Source organism: Sorex fumeus, unplaced genomic scaffold (genome assembly GCF_029834395.1).
Source record: "Sorex fumeus unplaced genomic scaffold, SorFum_2.1 ptg000110l, whole genome shotgun sequence".
Lineage (NCBI taxonomy): Eukaryota > Metazoa > Chordata > Mammalia > Eulipotyphla > Soricidae > Sorex > Sorex fumeus.
In genome coordinates, this window is record NW_026606167.1 from 3,327,830 (window position 1) to 3,348,512 (window position 20,683).

General features: G+C 52.0%; 1 protein-coding gene across 3 annotated transcripts in view; it reads right to left on the minus strand.

Moving 5' to 3' along the window:
• The window catches only part of CREBBP (CREB binding protein), a 104,818-nt gene extending 87,189 nt beyond the window's left edge, over positions 1 to 17,629 (minus strand). For 2 of the 3 annotated variants that reach the window (XM_056134972.1, XM_056134970.1), the window contains exon 1: positions 17,530 to 17,626. In XM_056134972.1, the coding sequence (XP_055990947.1) occupies positions 17,530 to 17,614 (85 nt within the window). In that variant the 5' untranslated portion in view covers positions 17,615 to 17,626. Of the gene's footprint in view, positions 1 to 17,529 lie in introns of all 3 variants that reach the window. The other variant, XM_056134973.1, reaches the window with a different exon arrangement.
• Positions 17,630 to 20,683: the final 3,054 nt, after the last annotated feature.

Consider the following 20,683-nt stretch of genomic DNA (forward strand, 5'->3'; position numbering starts at 1 on the left):
GATCTGGCATTGCTCCCCAACACTCTGAAAAGAGGGGAAAGAAACCACACCAAAAATTTACAAATAAACTGCATGTGACTGATAAGGCACTAAATGAAGGGAAGCACTCATTACCTAAGTTGTATTAAAAAAAATTAACCAAAACAACGCAGTGTGGTTGATGCTGGATGTAGTGTGCATCTTTGAAAGGCTTTAAAGACTCACCATGTGCCAGTTCTTGGAGGTTAATTTGATCCAAACAAAAATACGCATCAGGAGCCAGAGCGACAGTAACCACCCCCTGCAGTACTCAGGGGTTACTCCTGACTCTGCACTCAGGAATCACTCCTGGTGGGCTCAGGGGACCAAACGGGAGGCCAAGGATCAACCTGGGTGGGCTACGTAACAAGACAAGTGCCTCCCCACCGTACACTGCTCCAGCCCCAAAAGCGTATCATTCTTAACAACGCCACCCGAGGAAGCCATAGTGGGCTGGGCCATTCATCAAAGCCCAGTTTGGGGACAGGACCAGAAGTCACTTACCACACCATCAGTGGGAAGCAGATTAAACTCATCAGGCATGTAGAGTGGAGTCAGGCAACTACAAAGAGACAATGTGGGGACACACCCTTGTCAGGACCCTGACAATGTGTGCCGTCTGCCACCTCAGCAAGAACAAGGCGGCAAGGGGTCAGGGGGGTCCGTGCAGGAAGAAAGACAAAGGCTGACGGAGAAGCTAAAGCGTCGGGCTGCCTGCGGGGCCTGGGGCCAGCAAGCGCTGCAGGAGCGCTCCACAACCTCCTGTTTTCATTTCTGAACCCATTTAAGTGTCTGAAGAAAATGTTTATTTTTTTGGTTTACGGGTCACGCTGGTGTCTGGGGCTACCTCCACCTCCATGTTCGGGGATCATACAGTCCCAGGGATCAAGCTGGGGGATCCAGCTGGCAAAGTGGCCTTTATGAAAAGGAGCCGCTGTGGTGTCCAAGCCCAGGCGATGAGCTTCAGCCCCAGTGGCGTCCGACACCTGAGATGCTTCCAGGTGTCCCTGCTCCCAGTGGGAGTTGACAATTTGAGAAAGAAATCCGAAATGGTCCAATATTAGTTTCGAATAGTTGTAGGGGAGCAGTGAGAGAATACTGTGGGAACGGCGCCTGCTTTGCACATGGGTGACCTGGGTTCAATCCCCAGCATCCTATACAGTCCTAAGTACACAAAGAGTGATCCCTGAGCTCAAAGACGGGAGTAAGCCCTGAGCATGGCCAGTTATGACCCAAAAACCCCCAAAAGAAAGAAAAACAATTAAGTGTCTGAATGAGCTTTAACCACTACTTTAATGGACTTTTTAAAGTAGTTTTCTAAATACTAAATGACAACCTACGTATACTGTCCCCAACATACTGCTGAAAAATAAATGCTGCTAGCTACCGAGAAGCAGGGACCATTTCAAAAAGGGTAAAGAAACAGTTTGGCTGCCAGGGTTTGTAACTTCCTGACATTAGCTAGGAATCCTCGAACGAAAGGATTAGTTAAAACCTTGAAGTGCAAAAAGAAAGTGCTTGGACATTACACCAAGACACTCGCTTTTGTGTGAAGGGTGGGAGGGTAACGTCTGGGCCATACCCAGCAGTGCTCAAGGATCACTCCTGGTGGGCTCGGGGGACCATAAGTACTGCTAAGAATCAAACCCCCGTGGGCCCTGCGCCAGGCAAGTGCCCTGCCCACCGTGCTATCACTCCAGCACCAATGCTTCCCCCCCCTCATTTATTTTGGGCCATCCCAGCTGTGCTCCACACTGGGGGTGCAGGGGATCGAACCCAGGGTCTATGCACGCCAAGCATGAACTCCAGCTCCTTGCTCTATCGCCCTAGCCCAGAGTCTAATATGCTTATCTCTGGATGGCACTTCTCAGTGAATTTATACTTTATGCTAATAATATCTTGCTAGGTCAAAGGGTTTTGCAACAGGAAATAATAACCAGAACTCCACTTCTTGCCATTTAACAATCGTCAAACCACAAATAAGATAATATGCTTTGGATTTGATTTATTTTTTAACGAGTTTTTCTTTATAAGAATAACATGCTTTCAAGCATTCAAAGGAATGTAAAAAGAAAACGAGCCCCCTCCCCCGCGACCCCCCTCCCATAACCACGCTAAACAGGCTGTGAAGCAATCCAAAAGGAAATCTGCACAAATGCGCGTGTCTCCTTAACCCTAAAAGGTCCCAATCGCCATTTCTGCTCTCCATTCTGACCCTTTATTTCTCAAACTTACCTTCCATGTCAAGAATCTACCGTGTTAAGAATCTACCATACAAAACACAGTGACTGCTCTTCTGAAGGACTCTTAAGTCACCGTTGGTGACGGGAGATCTCTAAAACTAAATACAGGCCAGAGACATAGGACAGCAGGCAGAGCAGAGCGCTTGCCTTGCATGCTCCTAACCCAGGTCTGATCCCCGCACCCCATATGGTCCGAGTCCTGCCAGGAGTGATCCCTGAGCACAGAGCCAGAAGTAAACTCTGAACACTGCTGGATGTGGCCCCAAACCCAAAAAAAACCTGTAACTAAAAAAGATGGGGGGGGGGGCGGGCTTCTGGAGAGACAGTAGGACATGTAAGGCATGTACATAAACTTGGATTCAAATTACAAAATGGAAAAAAAATTACAAAATGATCCAAACTGTAGCTTCCAGGTGGCTGAGCCAGGTTTGATTCCCAGCACCTCACATGGTCCCCTGAGCACCACCAGGAGTAATTCCAGGGTGCAAAGCCGGGAGTAACTCCTGATCATCATCAGGTGTGGACCACAACCTCCACCACCCCCCAAAAAAAGAAAAGATCTGGGCACCAGAGCAGGCAGGGCACTCCGGTGCAAGCAGCGACCCCCAGCACCACACCAGCCCGCCAAGAGGAAGCCCTGAGGCACAGCTGGGTTTGGCCCCAAAACCAAATAAATTAGTAAAAGTAATAGTAGAGCAGCCGTAAAGCAGATAAGGATGCTTGCCTTGTACACCCAATAACGTCTCCAGAGCTTGCTAGGAGTGATCCCTAAGCACAGAACCAAGAGTAAGCCCTGAGCACAGATGAGTGCACCCCCCGCCACACACACACACACACACACACACACACCTGTACAAAAAAAATTTTTAATTTTTTCCAAAAACTGGGAACTATAAACAGAACTTTGGTATAAAATAATTGCACATCATGAAACCTGTTATCACTGTATCACTGTCCTCCCGTTGTTCATCGATTTGCTCGAGCGGGCCCAGTAACGTCTCCATTGGAGACTTTGTTGTTACTGTGTTTGGCATATCGAAAACATCACGGGTAGCTCGCCAGGCTCTCCGCAGCACAGCAGTAGGGCATTTGCCTTGCGTGCAGCCAGCCCGGCCATGCCGGGTTCGATTCCTCCGCTCCTCTCGAAGAGCCTGGCGAGCTACCAAGAGTATTCGATATGCCAAACACAGTAACAAGAAGTCTCACAATGGAGACGTTACTGGGCCTGCCCGAGCAAATCGATGAATAACGGGAGGGCAGTGATGATGACAAAACCTGATAAATAATAAAAAGGCCCTCCCGTTGTTCATCGATTTGCTCGCGCGGGCCCAGTAACGTCTCCATTGGAGACTTTGTTGTTACTGTGTCTGGCATATCGAATACGTCACGGGGAGCTTGCCAAGCTCTGCCGTGCGGACGAGATACTCTCGGTAGCTTGCCGGGCTCTCCGAGAGGGGCGGAGGAATCGAACTTGAATTGGCCATGCTGGCTGCGTGCAAGGCAAACGCCCTACCGCTGTGCTATCGCTCCAGCCCTGATGAAACCTAATAAAGTAAAGTAAGTAAAGGCCCTCCCGTTGATCGTCGATTTGCTCGAGCGGGCCCAGTAACGTCTCCATTGGAGACTTTGTTGTTACTGTGTTTGGCATATCGAATACTCTCGGTAGCTTGCCGGGCTCTCCGAGAGGGGCGGAGGAATCGAACTCGGGTCGGCCATGTTGGCTACGTGCAAGGCAAACGCCCTACCGCTGTGCTATCGCTCCAGCCCTGATGAAACCTAATAATAGTAACAAAATATCCTGAGACAACATGAAAGTAATTTTTTGTTTTTCATTTTAGGCCACACCCAGTGATGTCCAGGGGTTCCTCCGAACTGTATTCAGAAATTACTCCTGGCAGTGCTCAGGGGACCATCTAGGATGCCAGGTACCTAACCCAGGTCAGCCACATGGAAAGCAAGTGCCCTCCCAACTATACCGTCTCTCCACCCTGCAAAGGCTTTTCAGAATGGAGCCTCCCCTCCGACCTGCGTATTGCCCCTGGTGTGACGCACAAATGCGTGGGACAGGAGTAGAGAGGAGCGACGGAGGAGGCAGCGCCCAGTGACATGTCCACGAATGCCTGGACACAGGAGCACAGCCACGCCAGCTCTCTCTGGGAAGGGGGCTGCTTGCTGAATATTCCTTTCCACTTTGTGGAGTTTTGAGCCCTATAAACATTACCAATTCAAGGGGGTTGTTTTTTCACCACATTGGCAGTGCTCAGGGGCTACTCCAACTGTTCCCTGGAAATAGAGCAGTACAGGAATCAAACCCATGTCAGTTACATGCACAGGCAAGCACCTTTAAACCCAACTCTCTGATCTGAGATTTTCTTTTTTAAAGAAATTTCCATTTGTAGACGTTTCCTAGTATCTTCTAAGAACATTAACCCTGATTCTTAAACTGCTTCTCGTGGGCTCTTTTCCTCTCCTACAAGGCAAGGGTCAACTCTTCCTGCAGAGATAAACTTGGATTCAAATTACAAAATGATCCAAATCGTAGCTCTTAAACTGTGGGCTGCAACCCCATTATTAGCAACCTTATTTTGCATTTTTGGGGGGTTTGAGTGGCACACCCGCGTGCTGTTCCTGGAGGACCCTATAGGGTGCCAGGGATTGAACCCAGGTCAGCCATGTACAAAGCAAGTGCCCTTCCCACTGTCTATTTCTTCACAGCCCACACCTAATCTGGTAATTTTTAAATTTTTGTTTAAAAATAAACTTATTCATGATTCATTGTAAGTAACTGTTTTGCCTCTAAGCCTAGTTTATATGCCTATGTACTCCAAGTCACATAAAGTGGAAATAGTTTAAGCCCTAATGGAAACCTCTGAAGAACAAGTCAGTAGCTTTCTCCAACTGTGCTCCGCTGGGCGGTCTGTTTAAGTTCTCAAAGGTGAGCTGGCTTCCCTCTGGTCTGGCCTCCCCTTGCAACAAGCCCCGCTTCTTTCTTCTGAATGTGGCTGCCCACCAGGCTGGAAGCTCCTTCCACACAGCACTGACCTCAGGGACAGAGCTGCCACCGTGAGCAGGGTCACCTAGCAGTGCCCACCACACAACAAGTGTTTGCCTCAAGTCCAGAAGAATTCGCACAGACTGGGTAAGAGCAGTTGGGCTGACACAACATGACCACGCCCCCAGGAACACACACTCACTGGCTCTGCCATTCTGGGCACCTGGGTACTGCCTCTGCCACCTCGTGTCCGTCCTCAGGCTTTATCCTGAGGTCACATCCCCAGGACTCTTCAGAAGGGTTCCTGTCCTACACACACAGACTCCTGCTGCCTCCATGCAGAGACACTGGCCCGTGGCGTTCCCACTAGCCCCCCAGGGTCCACCACGCTACTAACATTTTCTAAAGAACCAATAATCCAGAACTTACAGCCAGGAGCATTGACAGTGTTCTGCATCTTTAAAAGATGGTTTCTTTAAAGGTACTTTGTCCTGGGGCTGGAGCAATAGTACAGCGGGTAGGTGACTGCCTCGCTCATACCCGACCTGGGTTCAATCCCCAGCATCCCATACAGTCCCCAGAGAACCGCCAGAAGTAACCCCTGAACATCAGCAGGGTGACCCAAAAACAAAAAAACAAGAAAGTAACTCTGTCCCTAGGTCATAAAATCTTGAAGAAAAATGCTAGACAAAGGGTGAGTGATATATTCAGGCTCATGCTGGCCAAGAACCGTCATCACAAGTCACAATAATTAAAACTCAAGAAAGGTGGTGCGGTGAGGTCTACACACAGAAGTTTACACTCAGATGGCTCCCCCAAAGGTATATACAAACCAATGGCAAGTAGATTTTAATAAAAATAAAATCTTGAAGCTGGTTCTATAATGTTAAAGTCAGATCTATAACCTTTTAAGTACTCGATAACCACAAGTGGTAAATGGCCCCAGTACTGCACCGGGCAGTGCAGGCACAGGACACTCAACCGTCACACAAAGTCCGACTAGACAGCCGAGGGTTAAATCAGCGCTGCTTCAAATAAAGTCCAAATCCACTCTTACTCTTGGGAAGAAATCAAATTTTCCTTAATTTTCCAAAGAGCGTGGAGCAGAGGAAGTGGTACGGCGATAGAACACCTGCCTTGCATTTGTTCAGTCCCTGGCACCACACACCAAAAAAGTAGTTTTTATGACTTTCCAAGACTGAGAAAGTCACCATTGCAAACGTATCTCTCAACAATCCAAATCATTCTCTCAGTGACCTCGGCAAGATTTAATTCTGCCCAAGTTGTGTTCTTCCAACAAAATCAATTACAACACTAGCAAAGGCACGACCCAGCCAAAAAATATTATCAATACTACATGCACTTTTGCTATTTTGGTAAAATTTACTAAAATCTTTAAATGAGAGTTAATGTAAAAATAGCAACAAATTAGAGGAGGAAATCTCTGTATATCACAGGACAATTTTTACTACCCTAAGATAAATTCTACATCTAAAATACTTAGAAATCCCTTCCCTCCGCCCTGATGCGACGCAGAGATGACGCCACATCCGCCCACCGTCTACTTAAGCTCCACATGGCCACGATCCAGAGATACACACAGAAATCTCGGAACTGAGCAACTTGCAGCAGAGATGGCCCGAGATTCTGCAATAGGCCTTCTCCGCTGGGCCGCTCCAGACAGGGGCAGGCACTGTCCCACCGCCTGCCTTCTGAGAGCTCCAGCAGTCGCCACTTTCTGGAAACCAGCAAGATGCACCATCTCCCAGGTGGCCATGATCCAGAGACACACAGGAATCTCGGACCCGAGCAACCTGCTGCAGCAATTTCTTCAGACCCTAATTATTGAAATCTTGCAATTCCTAGAGCACGTGGCCGCTCTCGTCGCCGCACGACTTTATATTATACGCATACAAGGAATACAAAACACTTTGTCTAGCAATTGTATTTTTGGAAGGTATGAGGGGAGGTCTCGAAATATCGAAGGTAACTAAAGTAGAGAAAGAATACTTTGCAAATTGTCTGCCACACAGGCAGGGGGACGAGGGGGGGGGGGGAAGATACTGGGGATTTTGGTGGTGGAAAATGTGCACTGGTGAAGGGATGAGTGTTCGATGACTATATGATCTAAGTTCAAACATGAAATTTTTGTTACTGTATCTCGGTAAATTAATAAAAGATTTTAAAAAGGGGGGGAAATAAAATACTTAGAAGAATGGAAAAATACTAAACTGCTAAAATAACTTCCTATAATACATACGATTTGTCTGAAGACAGCAAGAGCTGAAATCCCTTTCAAGACCAGTAGCTGAACCAAAGAGAAAAATAAGTTTCACTGAAATTTCAACTAATCAACTTAACAAAGTTAGAATAGTAATCCCATTGCTATTTTCTTCCATAAGTTTTTTCATACAAAAGACGTTCTTAGGGGCCAGACTGATAGCACTGTGGGTAGGACAATTGCCTTGCGCACGGCCGACCTGGGTTCGACTTCTGACATCCCATATGGTCCACCTGTGCACCGCCAGGAGTTAATTCCTGAGTGTAGAACTAGGAGTGACCCCTGAGCATCACTGGTGTGACCCCCCCAAAGAAAGACTTTCTTAGATATAATTAACACATATCAATATAGTTTCACATGAACAACATAATGATTCGGTATCTGTATAGGCTGAGAAAAGCCCACACAGTAAATCTAATTATCATTTATCATCATATATAGTTTCAAAAAGCTTTTTTCTTTTGAGAACTTTTTTTTTTGGCTTTTTGGGGCACACCCAGCGATGCGCAGGGTTTACTCCTAGCTTTGCACTGTAGCACTGTTCTCCTACTGTTCATCAATTTGCTTGAGCGGGCACCAGTAGCGTCTCCATTGTGAGACTTGTTGTTACTGTTTTTGGCGTATCGAATACACCATGGGAAGTGTGCCCGGCAGGATACTCTCAGTAGCTTGCCAGGCTCTCCGAGAAGGACGGAGGAATCAAACCTGGGTCAGCCACGTGCAAAGCAAATGCCCTACCCGCTGTGCTATCGCTCCAGCCCAGAATTACTCCTGGCAGTGCTCAGGGGACCATATGGCATGCCGGGGATCAAACCCGGGTTGGCCACGTGCAAGGCAAACACCCTACTTGCTGTACTATCGCTCCAGCCCCTTGATGAGAACTTTAAAGTCTCGTTATTCTCTTGGCGTCTCTCAAATACACAATACATTCTTAACGACAGTCACATTTTATTCTTTTGCACCCTCGTGGCTTTTTTTCCCCATAGCTGAAATGCTCACATCTTTTTATTCCTTTACTCCCTTGGTCCTCACCCCGCAACAATCACCTCTGTTCTCTGTCGGAGCTCAGTCTGTTGTCCTCTTAGGACTTTTAAGATCCTAAAGTCAGAGTATAATGCCCTCAGGGTCTGTGCATGTCACTGCAAGTGACACGATTTTTTTTTCCATTGGCCAAGTAATGTTTCAACACAACACACACACACACACACACACAGATCCACTCATCTGTCAAAAGACACAAGCTGTTTTCGGATCTCTACTTAATATCACTACGCTATTACAAGAGCGGAAATGTCGCTGAATACTGGACTGCATATGTTTTCTCTGGGGAGAACTTTCAGTTTTCTTCAGAGAGACCTAGAAGTGGAAGCTCTGGACCCCATGGAACTCTATGCTGAGCTGTTTGTGGACTCCCCTAGCTTCCCACTTGGCAGTACCAATTCTCACCTCTGCAGCACACACACAGGTTGTCTTTTCCCCACATCCTCACCCACACGTGCTCTCATCTTTTTTGACAACAGATATTCTAACAGGTGTGAAGAGATGAGAAGGACTATTTGTTTAATTTCTCCACACTCACTCTTCCTTTTTTCTCCAAATCCTAAGTAAATTAAGTCACTGTTCTAAAAACGTTTTACTTAAGATGTTTTCCAGTAAAGAACAGTCTTTAACTTCAAACACGGATCGAGTGGATCGAGTGAAGCGTGTCTTTTGCTGGTCCTGAGACTACACTAGTGCAAGTGCCGATGTAGAACAGGGAGAGGGGGAGGGAGGGGGAGGGAGAGGGAGAGAGGAAGAGGGGGGAGAGAGAGAGAGAGAGAACCTTCCCACTCACTCAGGGACACCTTCACCGTCTGCTCCTGGGTCAGAACCTCTCGGGCATCACACAGATCACTAGTATTCTCCAACACAATCCAACAATAAATAGAGCAGTCTCCCCTGCTCTGTGCAGGAAGGGAACCCAGAATCTCCCCACTGAAGAGTCCCTTTCAGAGATGGAAAAGAAAGTCACCTGCAAAGCGCAGATGGAAACTCTGGTTCGAGTCACAGACCCAAAGAGCTGGGACTCAGTGTCCACCCGGAGCCAAGGCCAGGGCACCATCCTGAGTGCCACAATGCCAACCTCCTAGTATAAAAAGCTCTGACATTTCCGTCAACTCTGAGTCATGGTTAGAAGGCTCTTCTACTTTTAATCAGGTGACAAATAGTAAAAATATTTTAATCCAAAGGAATTGGGTCAAGCTTTTATACTCCATAACTGCCAAAGCAAACCCTAATAGTTTGATTTCTATATTATTCAGTTTATAATCAAATACTAAAGTCCACTTGATTTAAATACTGTACAAGTCACCGTCTACAGCTTATCATTTTTTTAAGATCTTATTTTTCTTGTTTTCTGGGTATTCTAACTATAGTGTTTACATATAAATAGGCGAATTTTGAGAGAAAATTTCAAAATACTTTTGGGACAGTGAAAAGGGGAGCCTCTGAATTAGGGGGCAAAATTTAATATGCCCACTGAGGCAGGCAGAGAATCGCCAAGTGTGGCCCCAGGGCCTCTGAGCTAGGGAGCCCCCTGAACCCCCATTTTGACACACATCAGTAGCATAAAGTTCCATTCAACAGTCGCTACAGTCCAGAAACCCATAATGTACGTGGTAAGGCACAGGAGCATTAAGAGATTTTTGCCACAGTAAATAAGACACCTATTAAGAGGAAAGTCAGACTTAGCAAACTTTTCTCACCATTTTAGCAATGTTTCAACTGAACCTATTTCTAATTAATGGAAAAGAAACACAGGGAGATATCAGATGACATGGCTGGCATTCAAGTCTTTCCAAGGGTAGGTTAGAGAGACAGAATTCGACTTTTAGAGGTAAAACTCAAAAATAGTCTTCTTTCCCAAATACAGAACCAAAAATTACTTAAAAGACAAAATTTCTTGGGGCTGGAGAGATAGCACAGCGGGTAGGGTGTTTGCCTTGCACGCGGCCAACCCGGGTTCGATTCCCAGCATCCCATATGGTCCCCTGAGCACCGCCAGGAGTAACCCCTGTGCATTGCCAGGTGTGACCCAAAAAGAAAAAAAAAAGACACAATTTCTTATTCCTTTTTTTGCAGGGGTGATGGGGCAAATCTAGCTGTGCTCAGGACTTATTCCTGGCTCAGAGATCACCCATGGTGGGTTTGAGGGACCATATGGAATACTGGCCATACCCAAATCAAGCAAGCATCTCACCAGATGCATTCTCTCTGGCCCTGAAAGGCAGATTTTTAAAGACAAGTCATTCGCCATATCTCTGGAACTGAAAAAGAAAAGAGCTCCTTTGCTTCCTTCTGGGTCTTTCCTGCATCCAAAGTGCTCTCCCCAAATCTGATACATGACCTCAGCCCGTCACAGCTCAAAGGAGCTGGTGCTCTGCTCCCTGTGCCCTGCACAAGTCAAGCTCCAGCGACCCCCACTCCCACCCCCAGCACAGCAGACCCTGGCCTCAGGGTGCACACTTTGCTATCAGGGACCGTCACAAAGCAGCTCAGGGCTAAAGGAGAAGAACATGGTTACCCCCACTCCTCACCCCATCAATGCTGAAGCTGCAGACCACCACAGGCCAGCCAGAGATGGTGTCTGGGGGTAACACGCCACCCTGCAAAGGCTTCCAAGCAGATCGAGGGGGACACTGGGCATACAGGCTACAACCAGGAGTTTTAGGAGCTCACAAGAGAACTCACGGTCTTACCCACACAACACAATTACTGAGTGGTTCAAGTTCTTTCCCCATAACACGAAGGCCAGCAGACCAAGCAGACCAGCACGCTCTCTTCTCAGCTGCCGCAAGCCCTAACAGGGCCCACCGCACTCTCCGGCTTGCCCTTGGCCAAGGCCCATCACCTGCCCGAGGTCCCCCCACACATGCAAGCCCCAATACGGACACCAGCATGGGTTTCTGCACACAGGAGCATGCGCATACGAAATCCCCCTCAGACTGCCCTCTATACTCGGGGATTCTGGCACGTGAGTGCACATGTGTTTTTGCTCTTTTCCCAAAGCTGAACCTCACTTTTCTTGTCAATACAGCTCTAAGCACCTAAAGACACCGGTCCCAATCTTTAACCTACAACTGAACCGGAACACACCAAGAAACAATCACATATTCAATCTGCTACTCCAACAGTTCAAGGAACAGGTTTCAAAGTCAGTAAAAACTGGGGGTGGGGAGATACACTTGATAAGGACTTTGCCTTGCACTCAGCTGCCCCGGGTTTGATCCCTGGCACCCCATATGATCCCCTGAACCCTGCCAGGAGTGAACCCTGAGTACCACCAGGTGAGGACCAAAAACAAAACCAGAAACAAAAAATTAGTAAAAGCTTCCAGAAAACTGACACCACTTAACATTTTGTAATTTTACAATTTCCTTGCCACCGTGTTCGTGTTTTCAAAATACCATTGAAAATGGAAGCAAAAATCAATAGTATTGATGTCAGCTCCTGGCTGGGCAGTCTCTACACCACAGCTGCGCTGCACAAGCTGCACGGCCCGCCGTCTCCACGCGGCTCCCGAGGCGGTGGCGAGGCACGCAGGAAGCCAGAATGGCAGGGCACTGGGCCTCTGCTGCAGACCAAGCACTCTCCAGGTCCCATTCTCCCCCCACAATCACCCTCCAAGGAGGTGGAGGTTATTATCTCTGCTTTACAGCAGAGGAAACTGAGGCACAGAGAGCGACAGAACTTGACCAACAAGGAGCGAGGGAAAAGGATGTGTAGCCTGAGCCTGACTCCAAAGCCAGCCTACTAACTACCCCACCAAGGGCACACACGGCCTTGCAAGAGCCCAGGTGAGATACGAGGGCCTGTCTCCACGGAATTCGGGAGCAAAAAGAACAGAGTCAAAAAAATAAAATAAAAGTTACATCTCGGGTAGGGCCTTGTACACTGCCGACCTGGGTTCGATTCCTCTGTCCCTCCTGGAGAGCCCGGCAAGCTACCGAGAGTATCTTGCCCGCATGGCAAAGCCTGGCAAGCTCCCCGTGACATATTCAATATGCCAAAAACAGTAACAAGTCTCACATTTTGTTGTGAGGCGTTACTGGTGCCCACTTGAGCAAATCGATGAACAACGGGAGGACAGTGCTATACTGCTACAGTGCTCACTAAGAAAAAGAAGAGGAGAGTCAGGATTGGAGGCAAGAGCACCCAGGCACTCTCCAGCGGGGCGGGAGAGTTAGCCAGAAGGCCTCTCAGGCCGCTGCAGAGGAAAACACCGCGGGGCTCACGGGGGCCACAGAGAGTAAAATAACGAGCAAAGGCGAGACAATCACCTTTGTTAACTGGCTCTGAAAAGTTCACTGGTTTTAAGTTAAACAGCACGTGAAACTGCAGAGGAAGGAAAGGGGAAGATGGGCTCCCGTGAGCGCTCAGAAGCTCCGTCCGGCAGCCCCACGCTCTGGCTTCCACCAGCTCAGGGAACTTGGAGGGATCTTCAGGGATGCCCAGACCGGAGTGACCGTGGCAGCTGGATGTGCCAGAATGGGACTCCGCATGCGTCCCCGTGACATAGTGATGCCTGCCGTTCAGTGTCTTGAGGCCCGACTCCCTGGCTGCTGGTTTGGGTACAAGAGTTTGAGGAGCCTTCCTGGCCCCCAGCTGCACACATTTGTGCTGCACTGTCTCCGACAGCTTTGACACCATACTGTCACCGGGTAGCTGCAGCAGGGACCACGGGGCCCACAAAGCTGAACACACATATTCTGGCCCTTCACAGCTGACAGACCCTACTCTGCACGCCAAGAGCTTTGGAATACGCAAGCCACAGCCTCCCACCAAGGCTCACAACCTCTAAGACACAAAGGCTCAGGAAAGTCCTAGAAGGTTCTCTGCCATTACCAGTCACATCTATACACAAAACTCTGAGCAGCACTTCGCATGCCCTCACGCTTCCTGGGAAGTGCCTGAGAGAGCAACCGACAAGCTAGAACCAGGAGCACCTGGGAAGGCGCAAAGCACAGGTGTGCGTGAGATGAAGCGGGTCTCCTGGCCACAGGTGCCCCCAGAACGTGACTGGCTTCAAGGAAGCTTTCCGAATCCCAAGCCACTCAAAGCAAGGCTCCCTCACCTTTAACAAGGACAAGCATCCTCTGAGAAAAGTCGCTGGAAACGATTTTGTTCTCAAACACCCTAAGTAAAGGTACAAAGTCTGCACTTCAATAGCACCAAGTGATCAGACTCTCTCAAACTACAACAACAGGTTCTAGAAGCAGTACCAAAATTCTAACATACACTTTGGCCCGGAAGATTTCGGCTCTGTCCCTATGTCACTATTCATTCATGTTTGAGAATTAGAGAATTCCTCTGATCGCCAAGAGTCTCTACCTCTAACTGCAGGAAGGCACTCTGGGCAGGACGCATGCCTACAGTCAGCACCCAGGAGTTTCAAATAGAGTCACCCTTCTTTCCCCCTCAGCCTACTTAAGTTCCTCCTTTCTAACAAGCAAAAGCAAGGCAAATGCATGAAAAGCCCTAGTCCCAGAAATCTCTACAAAAACTCCTATTTAGCCAAAAGCTAAACTGAAACGTACTGATGATCCTCAATTATCCACTGCAGTAAGTGGGAAGACGGGACCGACCCTGGAGAAACAAACCTGTCTCAACCCCACCCCGCACTGTTATTTGAGGCTCCCTTGCTCAAGCTGCTTTGGGAAGACCCCCTCTTCATGCCTGCCTTCTCACCCACCGCCCAGCATCCTGGGGGCTCCAAGGGAGAAAGGGCACAGCACAGACACACAGACCACCACTTCTCCAGAAAGGGTGGTTTGGCGGCGACTACAGCTATCAGCTTCACTCACACAAGAATGCCGCCTGCATGCAAAGGGATTCATGCCATCAACTGCTCAGGGACATGCACACCATCATGATGAAATATACCTGTGGCAACTTGGAAGGTGGTCTTCAAAACTTGTCTAAATAGGCAATCTGCTGTAATCTTGAACTTCAAAGAGCTCAAGCCTCACACTACCCTTCTCCACGAGACTTACTGCCTGCCCTGCCATGTCTTCCTCTACACTGTAGAATCAGAATTCCCACTGTCAGAAGGCACTACTAAGCTGTTTTAACTTGGGCATATTAAATAAAGTTTCCAAAACACACAACTAACTACACTGGTTAACTCAAAGTCCTGCTCCATTTAAGAAGTGCCAAGATGGCTGGAGCGATAGGACAGGTGGGGCACTTTGCTTGCCTGCTGCCAACACGGTTCCATCCTCAGCATCCTGTGTGATTCCTGAGCACCACCAGGTGTGGTCAAGAAAAAGGAGTGCCAAGAGGTGCATTCATAAGCAAAAGTGAGTGGTTACGGTTAAGGGTTTAAGGACCAACAAGAAAATGCCGAACGTTTTCTGGCACCATCACACTCTGCCACTGCACCGCCGGCTTTTAGCTGTGATGGATGGAAGTACAGCTCTCTTCCTCCGGCCACCATGCTGCGGCACGCTCTCCAGGCACCTGAGGTGGCCACCTTTCCACTCTCCGGCCAGGCTGCCCTGGTTGATGAGCATCCCAGCATCAGCTGTCTTTGTCAGCCTGCTGAGAGAGGTCCCTGAGAGGGGGCTGGCTAAGATACACCAAGCTCTCTGTAAGTCCATACAGATGTGCGCTGAGGCCTCTGCCCACCCTTTCTACCTGCCCTGCTCACCTTCACCTCTTCCCTGGCATGGAGCTCTCCTTCCTCAAAGGATAACACATGGGTGAGGGAACACCTGCCCGATTTCCTACTAGAAGTCTCAAAACACCCGCCCCCCCCTTCAGAAAACAAGGCTCATATGTTAATGAATTTATTCACAGTTCTTTCCCCACTTTCCATTCTATCCAAGAGCCTTCATTCCTTTGACTAGTATATTTAGTCCCTTTCTGCTTGGTGGCCTTCTGATCCTTGCCTTACACTAGTCACAGAAACGAGGCTGCACCTTGTTTCGTGGGTTTGACAATGATTCCTTCTTTACCAACACACACACACACACACACACACACACACACAGATCCTTTCACGGAGAGGTGATGTGACCGATGAATAGGTAACCAAGGCCCTGAACTTAAATATGGTAGTAAATTTCATCATTTTCTTTTTTTCTCTCCGTAGATTCTGGGCTACACCTGGTGGTTCTCAGGGGCTAACTCCTGGCTCAGCACTCAGGTTCCTCTCCCAAAGGGGTGTGATGGACCATGTGGTGCCAGGGACGGGACAGGGGTCAGCTGCGTATGCAAAGCACACATCTGACCATCCTGTTCTGTCTCTAAATTTTATTCTTTGATTTTCTTTAATCAGAGCTACTTTAAAACTGACAATTTTGTTCTACACTTGGAAAGGTAAAAACTCTGTACCTCACAAGGATAGAAAAACCCTGAAAAGGAAGGGTAAAAAAGTGGTCCAGAGCAGGAAATTCTTCCTGAGAACTTTGCTGTGATTAGCAGCGAAGTTACTGATAAGTACCTGACCACTGGAAAACAGAACTACTCAAAAAGGTCAGCATCCGAGGGGCTCCATTTGGAAAGTGCTGAATGCATACAACAGGACAAGCCTTTTATTAAACCTTGTGTTACCCATTTGTCCCTCTATATAAAACAAAAGCTACAATAATGCCCTTTACCAACTAACCCTGGCAAAGCCATTCAGAAAGTTACCAGCTTCGGAGGACAAGCTTCCACTGACTTGACCACTCTACCGTTTATATTATTCAAGACTTCTCATTCAAACGTGGCAAGATGAAGCAAGGAAGATCTGTTCTTCAGTAAAAGGGCAGTTAAATCGTGGCTGTTTCTACTTTTCTCGTAGCCAACAAAGTTATTTTACAAAACCAGCATTAAACAACTTTATCAGTTCGAGAATCAGCAGTGAGCTGTGTAGTCCACAAGTTTTAGTAACTCCTACCATTTAACAACTTTTACTCTAACCAGAGACAAGGACCTCCCAATGACAACTTTTTAAAAAATCATTTCCCACGCTTTGGGATGTAACTCAAGTGGCAGAGTACATGCCTTTCACGCGCAAAGCCCTGGGTTGCATGTAGGGGAAAGCATGACCCAGCCCACCCCCAGCCCTGCTGCTGGGTGTGGCCCTGGGGTCGGGGTGGGAGGGGGGGTCCCAACATTTATTTTCTTAGTCGCTCCTCTCACTTCTACATTAAATAACAGTCTAGAGGCCAGTACATTATTAAAACCGAAGCTACAAATTCTGCGTTGTTCCAGGCGCACAAATGGGCTTTTGACCACGAGCAAAAACATGCCAGCGGTCAGTCCCAGGAACGGCGGCACAGCTGCCCGCCTGCAGCCGAAGGCTCCGCCACAGCGATGTAATTCAATTGGGGCCCATTCATTATAAACTGATTTTCAGATGCTGCTACTCCAAGCCGGACTGGAGAAATGCGAGCTCTGCCGGGGACCCCAGTGTCCTTCCCGATGCCAGGGCCGGCTTCGAAGAGGAAATACAACTAGTTCCCGACGCCGCCGTGCACGGGCCGGCCCGGGAACTTGGGGCGGGCGGGCGAGCCGAGAATTGAGGCACTTCTCTCGGGCAACCGGTCTGCAGAGGCAGTTTTCGGGGAGGCCGAGCTACGAGGGGGCGGGGGGATGATTTTTTTTTTAAGAACAGCTCAGTCCGTCTCCTGCCTAAAATAAAGTAGTTTTCGGGAAAAGGGGGAAAAGAACCCTCCTTCTTCCGTCCGGCGGCGGCCCTGCCGGCACGCGCCGTCCCAACTCCCCTCCCCGCCCGGCCCGGCCCGGCCCGGCCCGGCCCGGCGCGGCCGCCGGCTCGGGCCGCGCGACCCGCCGCGCCCGCCGCGGCCCGGGGCGGCGTTCGCCCGAGGGACGCGGGCCAAGAAACTTCCAAGTTCCAACTCTCGGGGCCGGCCGCGGGCCGCGCCGCCGCGCCGCCGCGCCGCCCCGCCGCCCCGCCGCCCGCGGCCGCCCCGCCGCCGGCCCTGACAGCCGCGCCCGCGCCGCCTCACCTGTGCTGTCACTCGCCGGGAAGCCGGGCGAACTGAGTTTGGCCCGCTTGGGGTTGGGCGGGCCGTCCAGCAAGTTCTCGGCCATCTTCGGCGGCGGCGGCGCGGGCGCGGGCGCGGGGGGCGGCGGGCGGCGGGCCGGCGGCGGCGGCGAGGCCGGAGCGCGGGCGCGAGGCGCGGGGCCGCGAGCCGGCGAGGGAGGGCGCGGGCCGGGTGGGGGAGGCGGCGGCCAAATCTCAGCCACAGCAACAGCGCCCCGCAGCGCTCACCGGCCGCCCCCGGCCGCCGCCGCCGCCGCCGGCCGCGGCCCCCTCATCCCCTGCCCGCCTCCGAGCGACGCTCCGCGGCGGGGCGCCCGGCCGCCGGCCGCCCCCGGGCCCGGCTGGCGAGCGACGGCGCCGGGCCGGGCGGCTCAGGCGGCGCCCGGGAACATGGTGCCGCCGCCGCCGCGCCGCCGCCGCCGCCGCCGCCGCGCTCCCCCCGCGCCCCACTTAATGAACCCGCCCGCGGCCCGACGACCGGGGGGCGCCGGGCTCCGCCGCCCGCCCGCGGCCCGCCGCCGCCCCGACGCGAGAGCCGGCGCCCGGCGCGGTCGCCGCCGCCGCCGCCGCCCCCCCACCCCCCGTTCCGCCGCCGCCGCCGCCGCTGCCGCCGCCGCCGCCGCCGCCGCCGCCGCCGCGGCTCCGGGAGGCCGAGCCGAGAGGCGAGCGGGGCCGCCGGAGCGGGCGCCGAGGGCCGGGCGGAGCGGGCCGGCCGGGCGGAGCGGGGTGCGCGGGCGGCCGAGGGGCCCGGGACCGGCGGGGCCGAGTAGATCGCGCTCGAAGCCCCGGTCGGGTCCGCGACAAGATGGCGGCTGTTGATTCCTCAATTAAAAAAAAAAGAAAGTTTTTTTTCTTCTCTTTCCAGAGCCTGAACGGGGAGGGGGAGGGGGCGGGGCACGCCGGTGCGTCACCCCCCCGCGGCGTCACCACGCACGGCCCCCGCCCCGCCCCCTCCACCTGCGCCGGCCGCGGCGGAAAGAGCCGAGCGCGCTCGGCGCGGAGCCGAAGGCGCGGCCGCCCCGCGAGCGGCGCCGGCCGCCGGCGCACCCCGGCCCGCCCGCCGCGTCGCCGCTTTTGTGCCGGCCGCTGCCGCGCGGCCGGAGCCCGAGCCGCGGGGGCCCCGGGGGCGCCGGGGGCCGCGCCCGCCCGTCCCGGCGAGGCCAGCGGGAGAGGCGGGTCCCGGCGCCTCGCCGGCCGCCCCGGCCCCGGCCGCTGCGCTCGTCCCGCCGCCACGGCCGTGCCGTGGCCTCCGCAAGTCGCAGGCCGGCCTCGGCGCGCGGCTGGGGAAACTGAGGCGGGAAGTGGCCGGACCGGGGATTCGGGGAGTCGAGCTGCCCCGACCTGGTGGAGGCGGGGCGGACACCGGACGCCGGGGGCCCCGTTGCCCGGGTCCGGCCCCTCACCTGCGGGGACGTGGCGAGCCCCGAGTCCAAGGTGCGCGCCTGCAGGTGGCCACCTGCCCCCGGAACTCGCGGGCTCTCCTGCCCAGCTCCTGCCCTGACGGGTCTCGCCGGGACCCCATGAGTTGGCGCGGCCTCTCCTGGGGAGGCGCTTCCCCGCAGCCCCCCCAAAGCAGCCCCTTCCCGCTGCCCAGACTCAAGTCTTTTGACCGGGGGTTGCGCTGGCACCTCCCACTTCAGCACCCCTAACGCTCCTTTCTCCCCACGCAGTGGCACCTGGGTGAGCCGAAGACATGCGTATACATGTATATATATAGTCTGCTTTTTAAAAAGAAACATATGTAGTCACTATGTATAAAGTGATGTCTTCCGGTGTGAAGATGGAGCGACCCCTCCTCTATGGTTGGGATCCCCCTGCCTGCCCCCTGCGTCTGTCCCTGAGCCGCCTCTTGCCACCCCTCCCGCTACCCGCACTCCCCGTACCTGCTCAGCCACTACAAGTTTTCATCACTCAGGACTTTTTTACTCTTTTGCAAATGCAGGTCTCAAATGCTAAGGAATTTGCTCCTGGCAAACACTGAGCTAGACTCCAGGACCAAGAGCAACTGTCACCTGCTCCAGGAGGCTCTCAACCCACCTGAGGGCTCCACCGACACTCCTGGGTACCCCAGTGTGGGCACAGCATACTCGGTGTGGCTTTTATGTCATTCATCCCTTTTTATTTCTCCTTCCAGTATCTTTTGAGTCTCCTGAGGGGACTGTCACTATATTAGTCTCTTGGGCAAAGGAGAAAGAAGTCCCCAAATATCCAAAGAGGCCACACAGCAAGCCCTGGAAAGGATTAAAAGTATTCAAGGGCTGGCTGGAGAGATAGCCCTTGCCTTGCATGTGGCCAACCTCGGCTTAATCCCTGGCTTTCCATATGGTCCCTCGAGAGCAGAGCCAGGAATAACCCCTGAACATCACCTGATGTGTCCCCCCACAAAGTCTTCAAGATGCAGGGCGGAGAGAGAGCACAGTACATAAGGCATGCAGCTGACTCGGGTTCCATCCCAGCGACTCAGAGGGTCCCTGGCACCTGCCAGGAGTGATCCCTGAACACAGAGCCAGGACTAAGTCCTGAGCTCCGCCAGATGTGACCCAAAAGCAAAACAAAGAGTGTACTTAGGATGCAGATGTGCGTGGAAAGGTAGAAGGGTAAGGAGGGCGGTGGCACAGGGCGGTGGCACCTGTGAGCCCTCTCACCAGTCTGTGCCTACCACGGGCTCTGGAGACCGATGAACAAGTGAAAGAAATGCCGGGTTCTCCCCATCTCAGGCTACAGAGAAAGGGTTTGGGGGACCCTATGGGGTGCTGAGGATCAAACCAACCTGAGGCAGCGCCAGGCCACAGCCCCAGAGAGGGTGACAACACTGGTCAGGAAGGGCCCCTCTGGATGGATTACACAGTCAAGCAGGAGTTAAGTGTAACCGGATGAAGAGGAAGAGGATCTGGAAGATTGAGGAGCTGACGGGGGCCTACAGGAGGCCATGCATCCCACTGGATAGTGAAAGCGAGCTCCCCCCAAACCGCAGGGGCAGAGGCTGGGCCGGAAGCCTGCAGCGCTCCCTGCATCTCCGTGCTTGTCCGCTGGCATCATCCTGTCCTCTAGCTAAGGAAGCCACCTTAGCTAGAGACACAGGTGGGTGTGAACAGGGGAGACCCAACCCTGCCCAG